The 20,969-nt window shown below is 41.0% G+C and overlaps 2 protein-coding genes across 5 annotated transcripts in view; both read left to right on the top strand.

Annotated features, from left to right (window-relative positions):
* The window catches only part of LOC127569530 (uncharacterized), a 31,015-nt gene extending 16,124 nt beyond the window's left edge, over nt 1-14,891 (top strand). Inside the window, exons 7-12 of one of the 4 annotated variants that reach the window (XM_052014255.1) lie at nt 1,575-2,556; nt 3,719-3,988; nt 7,958-8,338; nt 9,378-9,539; nt 10,741-10,988; nt 13,613-14,891. In XM_052014255.1, coding sequence (XP_051870215.1) covers nt 1,575-2,556; nt 3,719-3,988; nt 7,958-8,338; nt 9,378-9,539; nt 10,741-10,988; nt 13,613-13,675 — 2,106 coding nt within the window. In that variant the 3' untranslated portion in view covers nt 13,676-14,891. Of the gene's footprint in view, nt 1-1,574; nt 2,557-3,718; nt 3,989-7,957; nt 8,466-9,377; nt 9,540-10,740; nt 10,989-13,612 lie in introns of those variants that run through there. The other 3 variants (XM_052014256.1, XR_007956207.1, XR_007956209.1) reach the window with 3 other exon arrangements.
* Nucleotides 14,892-20,511: 5,620 nt separating this feature from the next.
* Nucleotides 20,512-20,969, top strand: part of si:rp71-68n21.9 (kelch-like protein 13) — a 53,505-nt gene continuing 53,047 nt past the window's right edge. Inside the window, exon 1 of the mRNA XM_052014102.1 lies at nt 20,512-20,681. The gene's annotated coding sequence lies outside the window, so the exon portion shown is untranslated. The remainder of the gene's footprint in view (nt 20,682-20,969) is intronic.

Raw genomic sequence — 20,969 nt, 5'->3', positions numbered from 1 at the left:
CTGTGTTTGCCACTGAAATCCATGTATGGAAGTTGGAAGTAATCCGGTGGAGTTCACTTTGTTGCTGACCTGTAGAAGGAAACAGGTATTTGTGTGTGGACGACCACGATTCGGATGCTTTTCGGGGTGAGGAAGTCACTACCGAGTAAACACTGAAGTGTCGTTTGGGTTCCATCGGGGAACATTTGGATTTCGTAATTACTCTCCCTATGTTCTCTACATCTACGTCTTATCTTCAGACAACGGTGGTTGTTGAAGAAGCCCTTGCTCATGTTTCACCTTATGGCTTGCGGAACTGAACCTTAAGAACCATTCTGGAACTGGGAGTTTGGGACTTTGTCACACACACAAAGAGTTTAGTTTTGGGGTTAACGTTCGAAGTTTAACATTTTTGAATTCTAACATACTAACATTTTTACTTCTATTTTTCATATTATCATAAGTAGTGATTAATAAAATAGTTTTTAACACTGAATCACACTCAGTGTGTTTTTTTGTTGCTGGTTCATGACAAAATGGATGAGCCCCCAATTTTGTCACGAACCAGCAACAAAAGAAACACACTGAGCGTGATTCAGTGTTAAAAACTATTTTATTAATCACTACTTATACGTAAAATAAAAGTAAAAATGTTAGAATTCAAAAATGTTAAACCTCGAACGTTAACCCCAAAACTAAACTCTTCGTGTGTGTGTGTGACAAAGTCCCAAACTCCCAGTTCCGGAATGGTTCTTAAGGTTCAGTTCCGCAAGCCATAAGGTGAAACATGAGCAAGGGCTTCAACAACCACCGTTGTCTGAAGATAAGACGTAGATGTAGAGAACATAGGGAGAGTAATTACGAAATCCAAATGTTCCCCGATGGAACCCCAGCGACACTTCAGTGTTTACTCGGTAGTGACTTCCTCACCCCGAAAAGCATCCGAATCGTGGTCGTCCACACACAAATACCTGTTTCCTTCTACAGGTCAGCAACAAAGTGAACTCCACCGGATTACTTCCAACTTCCATACATGGATTTCAGTGGCAAACACAGTTACTGTTTCTCATCCATCGATAGAGAAAACAAGCAGGCTGGTCCCTCCCCCTCCCCCTCCTTCAACAACGTCATTACATCCTTTATCTTCTATTGACGTAAGCACGCCACAAACACACACACTCTCTATCTTAAAGGGACTTTCACTGAGTCCGTAACAACCCGAGAAGGAAGAGTGCTCTAGATGCTTAGTAATATATTGAAGGATGCAAGATCTTTAGAGGAGTTGGGGGTTATGGAGATCAGGCAGAGAAATGGAATTGGGGCCAAAATTACATCAGCTACTGTCACATTGAATGCTAAAGTTGGCTAAAGAAGCTGTCTGACCTATTCCTGCTTTTGCTTTCTTATTCAATCCTACATAAATCTTGTCTTTTTATAAACAAAAATACTTCAGAACATTGAACAATACAGCACAATACAGGCCCTTCAGCCCACAATATTGTGCTGACATTGCAATTAATACAACACTCTGATTTGGTGTCATTCTTATTTTATGCAGTTTCAATGTTCTTGTTTTTCCAATCTTTTCTTCATAGGCTGAAGAGGCCTTGGGCATTATTTACAGTTATCTTCAAAAATACATCCCAGCTGCTACACTTTATGCTGAGAAATTTGCTGTTGACAACTCTGTCGACGGTGATCAGGGAGCAGGATACACAGAGCTACGTTCAGCCATTGACAGACTGTCCAGGCAAGTCTCATTTGAGGACGACATTGTTCTGAGTCATGCAAAACTGTATTATCACATCCTGCACTGTACTGAGAAATACCTGCTGTGTTCAGACAAGTACCTCTCATGGTACGAGACTATGGGCAGCCCCCAAGGTACAGAGTTGAGCACTGCTGACAAGAAGCTTCAAGTGCAGGCAGCACTGCAAGTTTTGAACTGTATGAAGTTTGCTTACTTTTCTGACCCAGTCTTGGTCTTGGATCCTCAGTGGCTTATTGACCTCATGGCTGCTTTGATTCCAATCAACTGTGCACCACCACTAAAGGTACAGACTGCACCATTTTCAATCCAACGTCAATGGATGAAACTTGTCAACACTGGAAAATTTTCAGAAAGCCTCTTGGAATATATTTGGCCGACTGAAACATTAAAGCTTAAGGATGAGTTGCTTGACATCTTGAAAAGCCTAAATTTAGTTGTGTTGGCAGATCCAGCATCCAAGTGTTACCATCTATGGTTCAAACGTAAACAAAGGGAGGTCTTTCTGTGTCTTTATGTGAACCAAGTTATGTCTGTCTTCCAGGAAGATATTTTTAATGAACTGATACCAATGTTTCAAAAGGAATGGCCCTATATTGGATCCCTGGATGCTACTTTTGTTCTACTTGAAAAGAAAAGGAATGCTGATTACAAAATACAACTGGAATTAAAAAATGATCGAGTGCTCCTTGTGAATAAAAATGAGTTTGAACATGATGATTTTGTATACAAAGTTGGTTCTATTGTGGAAAGTATGCAGAAGAAGTACCCTGCCCTGTGTCTGTTTGTGGATGGCAAACCCTACAAAGGTGAGAATGACTTGGGGAAAAGTAACATGATTACATTCAAATTATGCATTGCACATTTCTGTATTCTTAAACAAATACATGAGGCAAATTAGCATTTGAATGCCATGTTTTTCTTTTATTAATTCACAGGATGTGGGTGCTCTTGCAGTTTTCTCTGAACTCGGTGGCTTCCTGGGCCATGTCCTGAGTTGACCACTTTGCTGTGGGCCTGGAGTCACATAGGCCAGAGCAGATATGGACAACGCAACTCCTTCCTTCAGAGACACAAGTGAATCAGAGGTTTTAATGACAATCCAGTAGCTCTCCATTCCATATCATTGGTTTATTCAAGATTCAATCTAGATCATTAGCAGGCTGACTGCCCACTAGGCAGTGTACCCACTCAGCTGGGTACAAAGCAAAATGCATCATCAATCTATCTAACCAGAAAAGTGTGAATGGAGTTATTTCACATCTCATTTCTTTATAGTTGGAGGCTGTTTTTGACAAGATGTAGGAAGTGAGCACCGAAGAATGGAAAAATCTTTCTAACTTGGAGACATGAGAGACTGTAGATGCTAGAATCTGAAGCAACAAACAATCTGCTGAAGGAACTCAGCAGGTCAAGCAGCATCTGTTGGGAGGGGTTGGAGGAAATCTAATGTTTAAACTTTATTCATTGCCCTATTTAAATTAGTCTGTCATTTGTCTAGAGAATTGCAGGATATAATGATTTTATAAAAGCATTGGATTGTAAAAACCTGGTTCACCAATTTCATTTGAGGAAGGAAATGTGCCACTATTACTCAATCTGACCGACATGTTGCTCCAACCCATAGCAATGTGGTTAATTCTTGCCTGCTTCCTTGAAATGCTCGGGAAGCTACTTGGTTCATGAGCAGTTGCTAATGGGTAATAAATGTCCTTGTCAGAAGCATACATTGTGATATCAACAAATCTAAAACCTGTTAGTACCCCTGTCTACACTGGAGCAGTTATAAATGGGCAGGACTTTGGACAAATACATAAATAATGTAGAATAAATATATTCTGTTGCAAACTTCCTTTTTAAAGAAAGGAGATGGGGTGAGAGGAGCAACCTACAATTTGGCTTATGTGCTCCATGAATATTCAGTGATTTTTTTTCTGGTTTTTTTTTCTGGTCACTTATTTCCACTTGTAGCGGTTGAACTGTTCCTTCGAGTCAGAAAGAGCATAAAGCAAAACACAGAGGTGGTGAACATAGTCAGGATCTTTATGGAGGACCAGCCTGAAAAACAAAAGGACATCATCTTCAGAGACCAATCAATTGACACCAGATTTGATACAACCACAGAAGAGATGGTGCAAATGATTGAGGAAAGAATGCTGATAAAAACTCTGGCAGAACTCAACTGGTTCCACGAGCCCAATGCAGAGGAAATCTGTAGGAAAAAGCTTGAACTTCTACCTGGTAAACATTTTATTTATTTTTTTTTAATTTACATTTTCTAAGAGTATAGCTGCACCACCAAACCCCACTCCAGATGTGCAGCATTACTTGCTACAGGGAGATAGGGAGAGATTAAAGGAATCTTGGACTGGAATGATAGCTTGGACCTTTTTAGAATGAGTTGAAATCATCAAAACCCATATTCATGGACAGATCCTGTCTGTTTCTCCTTTTACTGAGGTCCATATTCTCCCACAGTGAAGTGTAAAACTACCATCCTGGTTCTCTGGCCTGGAGGGGGAAATCTTACAATGATATGGAAAGCAGCAAATGGTTTGGAGTGAGGTAATTCAGAATGCCATCTTAAATTGTGGGAGGAAAAATAAGGAGATCTGGGTTCAAATATAGCTGGGTAACTTCAGTGCTGAAAGGGTGTTGTTCCTCATCATCCTGAGAGATCAACACTTTCAGTAGACCTCCAGGTAGAATGGTGGAGGTAAAAATCCCTGGAATTATTTGAAGAGGTAATTATTAAATGCAGTATCATTGGGAGTGAGAAAATCCTGAGAAAGTATTACAAAGGGCCAGGTGGCTGTATTGAAGTGTGCCAGATGGTCTTCCTTATCTGTGAGGATCTGCATGTTTTAGATTCTAATTGGTTTATTATTGTCACATATACAGAGGTACAGTGGGAAAGCTTTGTTTTGCATGCCATCCATACAGATCATTTCATCACATCAGTACATTGAGGTAGTACAAGGGAAAAGCAGTAACAGAATCCAGAATATAGTGTTACAGAGAAAATGCAGTGCTGGCAGACAATAAGGGTCAATGGGGATATGCAGAGTTTCCTTAGCTTCCTGAGGCTGTGGGGGCAGGTGGTGTTATTCTAATCCCCCTTCTGTTCAAAATGTGTATAGAATGTGTTAAGCTCATCGGAGAGGGATGCACTGTTGTCAGCGATACTGCTTGACTTAATTTTGTAGCCCATTATAGCTTGCAAGCCCTGCCACAACTGATGGCTGGTCTGGAACTCAATTTTGGACTGGTGTTATCTCTCGGCATCCCTAATAGCTTTACGTAACCCGTACCTTGATTTCTTGTATAGGTCAGGGACACCTAATTTGAACACCGCAGACCTGGACTTCAGTAGGGAGTGGATCTCACGGTTCATCCATGGTTTCCAGTTTGGGAAACACACTTGCTAATAAAGTCCACGACAGTGGTGACATACTCATTTAGATGAGCTGCTGAGTCTTTGAATGTGGACCAGTTCACCAACTTGAAGCGGTTGTGTAGAAGCTCATCTGTTTCCTCAGACCAGCACTGCACAACTTTCTGTACTGGATCCTCCTGTTTCAGTTTCTGTTTGTATGCACTGAGAAGGAGCACAGCCTGGTGGTCTGTGGGTAGGGGATGAAACAGTAGGCATCTTTTAATGGTTGTGTAGCACTGGTCAAGGGTGTTTGGGCCCCTAGTGGGACAGGAGACATGCTGGTAGTATTTTGGTAACACTCTTGAAGTTGGCCTGGTTGAAATCACTAGCTATGATGAAGAGGGCCTCAGGATATTCTGTTTCAAGGCTGTTGCTTGCAGAGTATAATTCATTTGAGTGGAGGCTTTACTCCACCTGGGGTTGGATGTAAACTACCATCAGGATAGCTGATGCAAACTCTTGTGACAGGTAATACCGATGACAATTCACCGTCAGATATTCCAAATCTGGTGAGCAGGAACTTGCTAGAACTGTCCACATCTGAGCACCACGAGGAGTTGATTAGCAAGTAGATTTTGCCCAAGGATGCTGAACAGTCTACCTGGTGCATTGAGAAACCCTTGGGTTGTCTAGTGCAGTCAGGTGTAAGCCATGTTTTGGTGAGACAGAGCACACAGCAGTCCCTCAGTTCCCTTTTGATAGGCAAGTCTTGCTTTTAGTTCATCAACTTTATTTTCAATGGGTAAAGAAAATTTACAGTAAATAACATTAAAAATTCAAACCTAAAACTGTCAATTTTAAACATCCATTAAAAGATTTAGTAACTTTTTGTGATTTATCTTAAAACTTGTATGGTAGTTGCACTTCTAAAATGTGTGTTATCCAATTTTTAGTGAGCTAAATTAGTGGTCCTGCCAAACTAAGCCATTTTTAAAATAAGTTGCAAAATTGAACACAATCTAGTTTGAAATGGTGTGAGGCTGGTTTATACTAAGATGAGTACTAAAACAGGACTAGTGTAATATTAAGTGGATTTCGCCCTACTTTATTCATCTGAGACGTTTTGGATGGAATCTAGAGAAAAATGGCAGCCCTTAAAGGCATATCCTCCATGGCAGCCACAAAGCAATAACACACTTATTATATATGAATGTGTGCAATTAACAGCAATGAAAAATGAGTCTGGCATGGGGCACATCAGTGTCACACAGGGAACCCTTTAAATCATATCTCTTTGCCAATCAGCTGCAGGATTTGCTCCTTGTTTTCTTGAGCTTAATTATCAAAGGTAATTATTACACCTTGTGCACCAGTTTTGTTCAGTAATCACAGAACTGGTTGTTACATGTGTTATGACTGTAATAGTCAGACCACTACAGAAAGGAAATGGGCCCTTTAGCCCACCAAGTGCTCTATCAATCAACCACCCATTTAGGCTTTAATTCAATTTTGTTTTATATTCTCCCAACATTCTCATTAATGCCACTCATTCAACCACTCATCTATACATTAGGGGCAATTTTCAGTAGTCAATTAAATTATTAACCTGCATGTCTTTGGGTTGGGGGGAAAACCAGAGTACTAGAGGAAACCCATGTGGTCACAGGGAGAACATGCAAACTTTACACCAGTGCCAAGAAAACATCAGCAACGGCCGGGAGGATGTTCACGCACAGGTCGGATTCCTGATGGGCACTAATTCTCCTGGAAATGATTTTCAGGGCAATCTAACCCATGAGGAACCACCATGTGCAAGTTGCATATGAAAATAATGTGTAAATGTGCCCAATTTCCAGGCATGAATCAAACATTCAACTAGTTTGTTCAAAATCGAATTTATGGAGTAGGTCACTCGGCCCCTTGTATCCCTCCTGGCTGAAAGTCTACTCAGCCTGTTTTACCATGTAGTTTGAAGTTTATAAGACACTGGGAGAACGTACAAACTCCTTACAGACAGTAGCAGGAATTGAACCCAGGTCACTAGTTCTGTAATAGCATTATGCTAACCACTACACCACCGTGTGCTTTTTTCTCTCTCTCTCTCTCTCTTTCACGTACATCAAAACACAGTGAAATGCATTTTTTGTGTTACTGAGAATGTGCTGGGGGCAGCCCGCAAGTATTGCCACTCTTGCGCCAACATAGCATGCCCACAGCTCCTAACCCATGCATCTTTGGAATGTGGGAGGAAACCCACGCAGACACTGGGAGACCGTACAAACTCCTTACAGACAGTGGCAGGAATTGAACCCAGGTCGCTAGTTCTGTAATAGCATTACACTAACCGCGATTTTTGACCAACTCCAGCTGATGGACCAAGGTAAGGAAAAGGAGTTCAGGAGAGGGAGATGGCAGATGGGAGGAACAAAGGAAAAGATGGGGTAAGTCAAGATGGAGAGTAGAGCAAAGAGGGAGGCTGGGGGAAAAGGGAGCAACAAAGGGCCAATGGCAATGCATAGCACAGGACCAAGGGCCAGTTCTCCACATGGAGGGAAGGAATGGAGAAGCGGAGGCAAGGAGGATGGTAGCAATGCCAATTGTAACAGGACCATCTGTAAAAATAGCTTCTGATAATTGTGTACATTTTCTTTTAGCCTGACTAGGGATTTTCTTGGAAATCTGAAAATCAAACACAAAATTCCAGAAGAACTTAGCAGGTCAGGCAGCCCCTGTGGGGGTGGTGGTGGGGGTTGGGGGGGGTAGAAAAGTGTTTCAGGTCAGAGACACTTAATTCGAGTTGTTCTTTGTCAGAACTTCTCTCTCTTCTGTTCTAGTGGCTCACTGCTTTCCTAAAGGAACACAGCTGGTAAACAACCTGTGTGAACTGCTAAGAAAATTACACAGCAATTGCACTGATGCCAGGAGAAGCATCTGTGACGATGTCAGAGAAATCCTTCAGTGCTGTGTCATCCAGTGCATGTTGGACACGGCAAATCAACCTGTGGACCACAGTGAAATCCTGTCTCTGGACACTTATGAACTGTTCGAGAAAGCTCAGCCTGGAATTCCAGAAAGTGCCATAAGGGACATTCAGCATCTTCAAAATTTATCAATGTCAGATGAATGCACCATGTCTGAGGATTTTGTAGAGAAACTCACAATAAGTATACACAGTCTATTCTGGATCACGAAGCTGACCTTCGTCAAGTGTACCAGTGGGTCTTCTAATTGAAGCAATTCCAGTGTGTATGTGCAAGAGGTTAGCTCGGTGCAGAGTTGACAGAAGAAATGGGAATCCTATGTAGCCCTTGCACGAGGATCTAAATCATGTAGGGAGACAAAGTGATTATATGAGTGTGTTTCATCTTACTTCCATTAGTGTGCTTTGAGCCAGGAACATGCCAAATATTCGTTAAAGTGGCACTTTACTCAGTCTTGTAGTAAAGATCCAATTGGAGCTTAAGCAAGTTCAGTAAGTGGATCTAATTGGAGGAAGTGATGGGAGAGGGGGAGCTGATTATAAATGGGGGAGATGGAAGCGGGAGGAAGGGAGAAATGGAAGGAGTGGTGGTTAAAAGAGGAGAGTAGGAAGGTGGGATAAAGGACAAAGAACTATAGGAAATTCCTCAATATCATAGAGGCAAATCTGAACTAGTGGGGGGGGGGGGTTTATGGAAAAGCAGAAACAGGAAGAATAGTAAAGATGGGGTGAGGGGGGGAGGTAAAGTGGACTGGCAGAAAAAGTAATGAGCAAGCAGTTGAATGGAATGATGTAGAGCAGGGAGGTGAAGGAGATAGAAGATTGAATGAGAAAGGGTCAAAACTGGAGCAGTGCAGTTTTCTGCTGTGGAAGAAAGAACTGTTTTGGGGCAGGCTTTAACTGTACTTCCCTTAGGGGAATAGACAGCCTTTTTCTTTCTACCCCGGTCATCGGACTATTCCTAGCCCTCAGAAATGTGATGGAACATGTTGTCAATAGTGCTTTTAAGCAGGGCAGGGACAGAAGGCAAATGGGATCACTGCCACTGCAAATGGAAGTATGTCACCATAACTTTATCTTCACTGGGTCTAAACCCTAGAAGATCCTATCCAACAGCCCTAGTGATATTCGATCTAATATCAGGTCCCTAGGAATATTTACACTTGCTTAGTTCATCAATTTTACATAATCAGTTTAAGCTACAGCCTTCTAATTATATTAAATATTTGAAAAATCTTCATTGTCGCGTGCATTGTATTTTTTTTGTTTCACAGATGAAAAAAGCTCTCGAGAAAAATTCTTGGAGGAGAAAATTAGTAACCTGTACTTTAAAACTTATCAACAGTTGGTTGAACATGAAAAAGAGCTTGATGTGCTGAGAAACAAACTACACAACTTGACAACAAAATCAACCCCTAAAAACACATCCTGTAGAGGTAAGAAGCAGCCCACTGCTGTAACTCTCATTTGATGGCTTGATGTTTGGTAATTTGAGTGAAGTGTTTGGGAAGATATTGAGTGAATTGAGCCTTTCATTCTCCCTAGTAATAAAGCTTCATTGTGACAAAAATGAAGCATTGTTTTCTAGCTTTAGTTCTGTGAGTCAGCCACAAACACAGGAAACACTTTGGCCTGTCATGCCAGTGAGCTGTGGTATGGCAGCCCTGCTCTTGGTGTAAATATTCGCTGTATGCTCAGTGGAACTGTCAAGTCTATAGTCACTTCCATTTTCCAGGTGCCCCCAGTTGTGCTGAGATGTCTGTCTAGAGGGCTTATGGCTGAGATTGGTTGCTTTAGTCCTGGGACTCTGTGCAGTGTGGCACAGTTAGTGGGGCTCTGTGTTTAACTTGAATACTTTGGACAATTGGATCTATGCCTATGGAGTTAATCACACAGTATATCCCTTGGCAGCACTGCATGCCAGGAATCAATAGACATTTCATAGACAGATTCTACAGAACGTCAAGCCAAGATGTGATGGGTGCCTTCAAAACAAAAATGGAGCAGTTTAGTAAAAAAAAAATATGGAGCTGAAAATAAACTTTGACGTTTGTCAAACGTTGATCTTCTAGCATAACTCAGAATAAATCAGTAGATTGCTGTTTCATAACTATGGAGGTGATTGTGCTGAAGTGAGAAAAGTGTCACTATATCCATTATTCTACACGAGTGCTGACTCTTGTGTATATTTCTTTAGCCATGTAGTTAGTTTTTGTTTTAATGCATATCTATCTTAAAATCTGTGACTGAGTTGCAAGATAGAATCAAACAATGTCAATTGGAGGTCAACCGACTCTATTTTGGATTAAATTCACTCTATTATCTCACTCTATTATCTCACCCTATCTCTTTGTACAGTCTAAAGCTGTCCTCTGCCTTGTCATCCACTGTTTTGTTTACACATCATCTGCAAACTTCTTTATGATGCTCCCTACAATTAAGTCTAATAGAAAGGATGGGAGGGATCAGAGTGGGTATGGGTGTTAGAAAGGGGTGATCAGAAGGGCGGGGTGTTAAATGAGATGGCTCGGAAGCTGAAAAGGATCAAATTCTATAATTACTGACCCATAACCAATGAAGGAATGTTACTTACCTGCTCGATCCACCATTTAATTTGTCATGTTTGTTTCTTGTCAGAATGGTTACACAAAAATTTCAGTAAATTTGTTCAAACCATGGGGGAAGGCGTTCACAACCCTGTGGTGGATAAGCTTTATGAGAAACATCTGAATGAAGAAGAAGTAAATAACATATCATCCAAAAAAACTAGCCAAGAGAAGAACCGGGAATTGCTGAGGGTGATGCTCGACAAAGGTGAAGAGGCCTGCAAAATGTTCCTTTGCACCTTCTGCTCTAAGGATCCTTTTAATGAAATAACTGAAAAGGTGAGTGAAGAAACAGGCTAACTTTTATCTTAAATACAACTATCTTAGGTCTATCTTAAATACAACTATCAAACAAGTTATGATTGTTAATGTGACCCATAACTTTTGGACAATATAGTAAGTGCACTTAATTGTTCCAAGAGCAGATGAAGTAAATTTGAGACTCTTCACAGCCAACTCTAACAGACCTTGGATCAAAGAATAAAGTGCAGTGGTCAATATGGCTAAGCTGCAGTTAAGATTCACTTCCAGTGATTCCAATGAATTTCTAATTCTGAACTCGCACAAACAGAGTTAAATGATAAGGAATGATGGTTCATAAAAGCAGCAATGATTACTTCAATCTCTGTAGATGAAGATTTTGGGTCAAGGGACTCTTCCTCAGAGCCAACCCCTAAACAAATTGTTAACTGGTTTCTCTTTCCACTGATGCTGCTTGACTGGTTGAGTTCTTCCAGGATTTTCTGTTTCTGTTTGAGAATAACTAGACCTCCAGCCACACTAGCACAAAATTTCAATACTGTGGCCCATCATCTGCAGAGACTGAAGTAATCATTGCTGCTTTTATGAACCATCATTCCTTATCATTTAGCTCTGTTTGTGCGAGTCCAGAATTAGAATTTTTTGGTTTTGATTCCAGTTTCTACAGTTTTTATTTATTTTTCATCTAGCTATTCTGTTCTGGTTAGTCATAGGAGTTGTCCAACACAGAAATGGGTTCTTCGGCCCAACTCATCCATGCTGACCAAGTTGAGCCAGTCTCATTTCCCCATGTTTAGCCCATATCCTGCTAAACCTTTCCTATCCATGTATCTGTCTAAATGTCTTTTAAACATAATAATTGCACCAGCCTCTTCCACTTTCTCTGGCAACTTGTTCCATATACCCACCACCCTCTGTGTGGGGGGGAGAAAAGCTGTCCCTCAGATCCCTTCTAAATCTTACCCCTCTCACCTTGACCCGATACCCTCTGACTTTGGACTGCACTAGCCTGGGAAATAGATAAGGTGAATGGTCAGTATGTCCGTCATGATTTTATAAGCCTCTGAGGTCACCCCTCAGCCTCCTGTGTGCCAGGGAAAAAGGTCCCGGCCTATCCAGTCTCTCTTTAGCTCTGGCCCTCCAGTTCTGGTCACATCCTCCTGAACCTTTCTCTGTACCCTTTCCAGCTAAATGACATCCTTGTACTCAGGCAACCAGAACAGCAAAATGCAGTCTCAAGAACATCATGTAACAGAATTTTGACATTAATCATTTTTAAGATTCCATTCCCCTAGTAAGGCATAGTTATCCATCAGTTATTAAGACTTTTCTTCTATGAAGTAAAATAACAAAATAAACCGAGGCAATTCCCTCAGTTCCCTATTCACAATAACTAAACTGCCCATCTATTTCCACAGTTGCTGTGAAAATATTAATGTACACATCCAGCTACTCAAGGCAACAGACTCATCACATGTGGCACTGAAAAGCTCTTTAACATAACTGCCACAAACAATTGGAGTCAAAAAGAATAACCAAAACATTCTTGCCTAGACACTAGACCAATTTCTACACATCCTCTTCGCATGCAAAGCCCGAATAAAAATAATTTTCCATGGATTAGATCATGTAGCAAACATTTTTTAGGTCAATTAGCACCAATTGGGAAATTGGCCCTGCTGCCTCTAGCATGACAGTTGTCATGTGCCCAATGTCTGTCATGAAACTAATGTCATCAGTAGTCATTGCCAGGTATAAAGATTCTTTTAACATCTCCTGTCTTCTTCACACTCCCCTTCCCCCACCTTGCTCCATCTGTTATGTTTCCTTTTTCCTTTCTCTGCCTCGCCTATCATTTCACCTGCCACTGTCTTCCAACTCCACCCCTCACTCGCCTCCCCTACCTGCCCGTCATCTTACACCCCTCCGCAGTTCACCAATCACCTCTGAATCCCTTCTCGCCACTCCTCTTCTCTCTGTGTTGGCCTTCCTGCCTTGCCTCTCCAATCTGTCCTGATTGCATGGTTTTGACCCAAAAAGGTCGACAATTTCTTTCCTCCCACAGATGCTGCTCGGCCTCTGAGTTCCTCCTGCAGTTTGTTTGTTGTTTTAATGTATAACTGTCAGTTACCTCTTCCCAACAATCAATGTAACAATGATGTGATGACTACAAGCTATGCATAAAGATCCTGATGGAAACACACACATTCCATCTTAGAGTATGAACTGATATAGACAGAGTGCCATAGCACTCCTATTTGCATTTTTACCAAATCTTGTGAATCTTTTCATGAGGTTGGACTGGCATTAGGACCCACTTAACATGTCATAAGAGGGGGAACCCCCATTTTCTAGACATCTGTGAATGAATGGAAATTAGCAGTACTTTTTTTCAAAAAAATTTATAACTACATATCTATAATTACCTTCAGTGGGTAACAAAAATCAATAATACATGACTAGTTGCAAGGATATTGCTGGCAATGGGCTTAAAATCAAATCATTCAGTTAAAATGCACTGTGAAAGTGTCAAATCCGTGCTACATCTCCTCCAGTGTAAAACTCTTGATGCTTCTACTGTTCATTACAGACACTAATGCATGTGAACTAACAGGCTGTCAAATCTTTATTTTCTACCACAGATCCAAACTGAAGTGAATCTTGGGCTTCCTGTGGAAGAAGTGGATTATACTTCAAGTCTGTAGCATTTGGAACACAGACTTGGTAGTCTAGTTTTTATTAAGGACTTGATATAACCAATGAGTTAAATGTCAAATAGGAGCTAAACAGAATTCTGAAAACATTTCATACAATTACATTCATCTATGCATAAATGTTTATTTTAGACAAAATGGAAAAGAAATTATTTTTCTTACACTAAATAATACTTTGTTTTGTAATTTTTTATTGTACAAGTCTTTGTAAAGGCCAGGATGCATAATCTTATTGCATCAAATTTGTAGCAGTTGATGTGAGCTTGCACAATCTCTAAAATCAGTCTCGGGTATGTGGTCAAAATCCTGTATAGTTTTAATATTTTATTTCCAGAATTGTAATTAATTTTTTGCAATAGAAATTTCTCAATTTTAAAGACTTGCATTTCTATGGTGCTATTCACTAACTCCAGACATGCTGGTGTGATTTACAGCCAATGAAGTAATATCTTGCTAATACTCATTACTCAAAAGAGTGACTTACTAGAAACTCATTTCCTGGTACTAAATAGTTGCAAAATGAAGTGACATTTAGTTTAAATTAGATTTGGAAAAGCACTACAAATAGTATTATTGTAAAACAGATAATAGGACTGGATACTGTAATGAGTTCATACATTGCCTTTAATTTCTGATGGACAGCAGCCCCACACAACCAGAGGTCAACATAAATTGGATGTTTTGGGCAGTATGACAAAGGCATGATGAACCCAGAAGGCAAATTGACCAATCAATCAAAGTTGAATTCTATTCCTTTTAATGTTTGAAAGCATCCCATAATGCTGGATGAAAAATTCCCCCTCCTGCTTTTGGAAAACTATGAATTCAACTGCATTTTTTAAATTGCATAATATTTGTGCCTAAAAAAATTCTTAATGTCACCAAGTTCTAAAATGGAATATTCAGTAGTGTCCTTTGAAATCTATTTCTCACTACACTAAAACTCCATTAATCCAGCACTTTGGTGACACCAGACTCAGATTTTCTTAACTCTTCAATGTTATTTTCTACTTTTAAAAAAAAATAAAAGCAAATTAAAAGTGTGTTGGTTTAAGATGTTACCAGCAGTATAATAATGTTTTTTTCTCAGTGATGCTGATAAGTTTAAAGGGAATGTGGAAATGGGGCTCCTGTGTGTCAAAAGGAGTGCAGAATAAGGCCCTGGTGAGTTTAAGTGTAACAGGGGCACCAGCGCTGGTTGAGCCAGATGCCAAACCATTGGAACCCAAGTATCCAAGTAGATAATTGGAATTTTACTGGATTTTGCTTGCAGATTGTTGAGTCAGTAAATAACCTTTTGACTTTTTTTTTTTGAGTACTGTTTTCCTATAAATTCATTGCTGAGGCAGATACCAAAGTCCTGATTTGCTAGCGTTTGTCTGGCAGCACAGCCTTTGCTAGTGTTGAGTACGTATTAGAGAGTCAGGCACCCAGCTTCACATATCTCATTGCAGGCTGCCCAGATTTCCAATCAGCAGTGCAGGGCTATTGGCAAACTACAAGTCAAAGATATCATAGACATGTTCATCACAGAAACAGGCTCTTTCAGCCCACCTCATCCATGCCAGCTGTGATGCTAATCTACACTAATCCCACATTAGGCCTGTATCCTTCTGTGCTTTTGGTCAATCAAATCAATGCCCTATTGACCCTCACCAATTTTTAAAGATGCACCATAGAAAGCATTCTAGCTTGAGGCATTACAGCTTGGTATGGTATCTGCTCTGTCTAAGACAACAAGCAACTGCAGAGACTTGTGGGCACAGCTAAGTCCATCACAAAATATAGCCTTGCATCCATGGACTCTGTCTACACTTCTCACTGCCACGTAAAGCAGTCAGCATAATCAAAACCCCCCCTCCCATCCTAGACATTCTCTCTTCTCCCCCCTCATCAGACAGAAGATACAAAAGCCTAAAAGACATACCACCAGGCTCAAGGGCAGCTTTTATCCTGCTGTTACAAGACTATTGAATGGACCCTTGTATGTTAAGCTGGGCTCTTGACCTCACAATCTACCTCATCATGGTCTTGCACCTTATCATATGCCTGCACTGCACTTTCTCTGTAACCTATATTCTGCATTGTTATTGCTTTTCCCTTGTACTACCTCAACGTACTGACGTGACGAAATGATCTGTATGGTACATTTACCAATTTAACCAAGATTCTGTCCAAAAACCTTTAAATGCTGTAATTGTATCAGCCTCCATCAACTCCTCTGGCAGATTATTCCAGATAACCAGCACTAGCCTATCATTTTCAAGAGTTCATTTGTTCCCAGTTTTATACTTTGTCTCACTTCCCAGTTTAGTGTCTATTTTCTGCAGTCAGTCAAGTTTTGCAAAATTTCTCAAAACAAATTGCTTAAGTTTCATTTGATTGCTGCTATTTCATTTTGGCTAATGAAGATATTTCTTTATTTACACTGAATATTTTGCATACTTTTATCTCTGCATGTTTTTAGACTTTGAGTTTTGGTCGACTTTGCCGTATTATGTTGCCACTAACCCAAGTTTTGATGATGGGAATCCATCTGATTATTTCAATTGGAAAGCAACTAATGAACAGGGTGGGGATGATTACTCAAATGGGAGGGGAGAGTGGATTATCCACAAAGGATGGGCATTTACTAACTGTGACACTTAAACATAACAGTACAGCACAGAATAGGCCCTTTGGCCCACAATGTTGTGCCGACATAGCTAATCCCTCCTACCTACAGAATGCCCATATCCTTCTATTTGCCTCTCATTCATGTGCCCCTCCATGCCCCTCTTAAAAGCCCCCAATGAATTTGCCTCCACCACCCTATCAGGCAACGTATTCCAGGCATCCACCACTTGGAGTAAAAAAACATACCCCTCACATCTGTTCTGAAACTACCCCCTCTCACCTTGAATGCATGCCCTCTGGTATTGGATTGCTCAATAATGAGGAAACTGGATAATAGACTGGAAATTGATCTCTGAAGCAGTGATTGACCAACATTGCCTGTCGCAGCTGAATTTACTGATAACTTCATGGACTGGAATGGTTCTTGCATCAGCACTGAGGCATTAAACATCCGTACATCAAGAATCAGAAGGGATCTGATGGATAAACCAGTCTGTTTGAGTTAGTTCAGTCCTGCCTAAGTAACATCCAGGATTGCCAAGGGAAAGATGCCACCACATTCCAATCAAAAAGAACAACTCTCTGAAGCAGGCACTTGAGAGGGTTAAAAAGATAGCACAGGAAGATCAAACTGGGGTGGTAATGCATGATTAACCTGCTGCTGTTTGATCCATTTCAGGAGGCTGGCAAACTACAAGCTACTCACTCACTAACACGATTACTGCACCCAGCCAGAGCTGACCAGCCTTTCAATTGATTAGTGCAACAGCACCACTGGCAGTGAAGGTGTGAGTGGGTAGAATCAATTGAAGAGTATGGATGTAACCTTACATTTCCCCCAGTCTTCTGCCACCACTCCCGCATTCAAGAAGGATTGAAATATTCTGATCAGACAGTTTCTGCCCAGGTGTCCACTTTTGGTTTGACCTATCCGGGCTGAGGACTTGGCAACTTTGAGTGACACCAAACTATTGAGCACCTTGTTACTAATTTTTTTTCTTACCCAATATCTCTGTCACCCATTGCCAGGGGAGCTGGTGAACGCAGATACAGTAGTAACCTTTAAGAGGCATTTGAACAGGCCCATGAACAGATAGGGGATGGAGGGAGATTGACCATGTGGAAGCAGGTGGGATTCATTTCAATTGACATAATTGTCAGCACAGATGTTGTGGGCCATAGGGCCTGTTCCTGTGCTGCGCTGATCTATGTTCTATGTCCTCCTCCTTTTCTATGACATTAACATCCTCCACTGTAGACAGCTAGAAAGTAATCATTCAACACCACGGCAATGTCTTCTGCCTCCTTTGTATTTTTATACATAAATAAAGAATTTCGAGTTCAGTTTTATGTTACAATGACTACCGACCAGTGGCTCTGACATCCACCATCATGAAGTGCTTTGAGAGGTTGGTCATGGCACGCATCAACTCCAGCCTCCCAGACAATCTTGACCCATTGCAATTCGCCTATCACCGAAAAAGGTCTACAGCAGATGTCATCTCCCTGGCCCTACACTCAGCTCTGGAGCATCTGGACAGTAAAGACACCTACGTTAGACTATTGTTTATCGACTACAGCTCTGCCTTCAATACAATCCCAAGCAAACTTGTCACCAAACTCCGAGACCTAGGACTCAACACCTCCCTCTGTAACTGGATCCTTGACTTTCTAACCAACAAACCGCAATCAGTGAGGATAGGCAGCAATACCTCCAGCACGATTATTCTCAACATTGGTGCCCGACAAGACTGTGTCCTCAGCCCTCTTACTCTACTCTCTATACACTCATGACTGTGTGGACAGATTCTGCTCTAACTCCATCTACAAGTTTGCAGATGATACCACCATTGTAGGCCGGATCTCAAACAGTGATGAGTTGGAGTACAGGAAGGAGACAGAGAGCTTAGTGGAATGGTGTCATGACAACAACCTTTCCCTCAATGTCAACAAAACAAAAGAGCTAGTCATTGACTTCAGGAAAGGGGGTGGTGTACATGCACCTGTCTACATCAACGGTGCTGAGGTCGAGAGGGTTGAGAGCTTCAAGTTCCTGAGAGTGAACATCACCAACAGCCTGTCCTGGTCAAATCATGTAGATGCCATGGCCAAGAAAGCTCATCAGCACCTCTACTTCCTCAGGAGGCTAAAGAAATTCAGTTTGCCCCTTTGACTCTCACCAACTTTTACCGATGCACCATAGAAAGCATCTTATCTGGATATATCACGGCTTGGTACGGCAACTGCTCTGCCCAGGACCACAAGAAACTGCAGAGAGTTGTGGACACAGCCCAGTGCATCACGGACACCAGCCTGCCCTCCTTGGACTCTGTCTTTACCTCTCGCTGCCTTGGCAAAGCAGCTAGCATAATCAAAGACACCACCCACCTGGGTCATTCTCTCTTCTCTCCTCTTCCATCGGGTAGAAGATACAGGAGCCTGAAGGCATGTACCACCAGACTTAAGGACAGCTTCTACCCCACTGTGATAAGACTGTTGAACGGTTCCCTTATATGATGAGATGGACTATGACCTCACGATCTACCTTGTTGTGACTTTGCACCTTATTGCCCTGCACTTTCTCTGTAGCTGTGGCACTTTACTCTACTGTTATTGTTTTTACCTGTACTACATCAGTGCACTCTGGGCTAACCCAATGTAACTGCACTGTGTAATGAATTGACCTGTATGATCGGTATGCAAGACAGGTTTTTCACTGTACCTCGGTACAAGTGACAATAATAAACCAATACCACATTACTCTTTTCTCATTTGCTCTCTTTGCTCTTCATTGTCCCCAGACTCTCTGGATCCTTTACAGTATTGCTTTTATTCATTAGATGACATTTATCGTCTATGTGGTCTGCCAGACAGGTCCTAAAACTTTATCATTAACAACGCATTACACAAGGAGCTTAATGTGCTGGTAAATGCCCCCATTAAGCTATTTTGACTTGCCCTATCACAGACATTCAATTTGTTCTACACATCCCTTCCCCACCTTTTCTCCCACTGAAAACTTAATCCCTTCTGCCTGTATTATTTTAGTCTCGACAGAATGAACAGAGCTTCAGTGAGACTACAGTTGATGACCCCGAGTTGCAAATCCCACATTCGCCACTGATCTGTGAGGTGCGTCTATTGTCCAATCACGAAATGATTGCTGAGGTTCCCTTTCCCCTCGGGCAGCTCATGTTGATCGCTGCTCTCCAATCCATCGAAAATACTTGAACTTGTCTTCATCTATTGCAATGCTGCACAATTCATCTAGCAAAAAGTAGCAAGAAGCCAGAAAACAAGAATGCTGGAACAGGGCAGCATTGAGGATGCTGTGGAAAATCAAGAACTATCTGGACTGCACGCCTCCTGTCCACAAGAAGATTTGTTTCTTTCCCTAAATAATTCCCACACCTCATTGCCACAAGACCACATAAGACACACTCTTTACTCGGGCTCTATTTTTGTTTGCAACACATTCCAGAACTTATTACTTTTTCCCTAATCCGAATCAACCAACAATGCTCATGTTAAGGAGAAATAAATGATCAATATTTAGTTTGCGATTCAACAGCATTATTTTAAGGTGTATTCATAAACTGATCCAAAATGTATGTTATCCTATTTCCTGCTTTATCTTAAATTCTTGTCATGTTAATTTCATTTTCAATAAACCTTCTGCAAAGTTTTCTGTTTTTTTAAGAGAAATGGTTTCCTGCTTTAATTTTTACTACTTGATGTTTTTCTTCCCTTTTCATATAATGTCATAAGTTCATTTTTAATATAATCTTCTCCTCCTCTCTACAAAACAGGAACAACTTCTAAGAGGGCAGAACCTGTATTTTTTTGCTGACCACTCCACTGCTTTGGCCATGGCAACTGCTTAAGAATCCTGACTGAAACTGGCCTGACTGAGTCGAATGTTGCCCAGGGGGCCTAAGACGGGACATTGGACCCTTTGCATTTATAAGGGTTTAATGCCCATTTTAGATAGCTGCCAGAAACACCTGAAAAATGACCCAATGCAATATTGAGTCAGAGAACTTCCTGGCTTATTTTTAGGCACAGGATATTGTTCCCTTGTTGCGCCTACAGAACAGGTGCAACAAGGTCCAATTTCTACTCTGCAGCATCTACTGAGAGTTTGTGGCTTTTCCAAAGACTGTAAAAGCATGCTCTTTGCAGACGTCACAAGCCACAGCTTTGCAGCGGAACTTGGACTGTGCTGAAAAGTGCAGTACTCGGTAGATGCGCCTTTACTTCTCTGTACCTTTCGTTGCATGGATTTAATTGTGGAAGGAAAGTGTCCTATTAAATAAACCTGAAGATTTTTACCCTGCAAATCAACAAGAGTTTTTTCAAGCTTCCTTATTGTGCATCTCTGGTAAGTAATTCTCTGAATTTGTTATTGTCTGGAATACTATACATAAAATTTGAACATGAACGTTGCTCAATGTTGTTAGCCACTCTTGAAATATTTTTGACATATGGTTGATCTTGCATTAGACTAAATATTTTTTATGTAAATCAGAACTAAATGGTACTGTATTATTTATGCAAAAGATTTTTGAAGTATAAATACTTCCTTGGCCTTCAAGAATTGAAGATTTTTCAGTCTCTTCAAAACAAGGCAAAAACTAATACTAAACTTAAATGAGTCATTTAGAGAAAC

The sequence above is a fragment of the Pristis pectinata genome, chromosome 4 (assembly GCF_009764475.1).
Source record: "Pristis pectinata isolate sPriPec2 chromosome 4, sPriPec2.1.pri, whole genome shotgun sequence".
In the NCBI taxonomy this organism is placed as follows: Eukaryota; Metazoa; Chordata; class Chondrichthyes; order Rhinopristiformes; family Pristidae; genus Pristis; species Pristis pectinata.
Note: the sequence above shows the minus strand (reverse complement) of the source record. Positions and strands in the feature narration are given on the sequence as shown.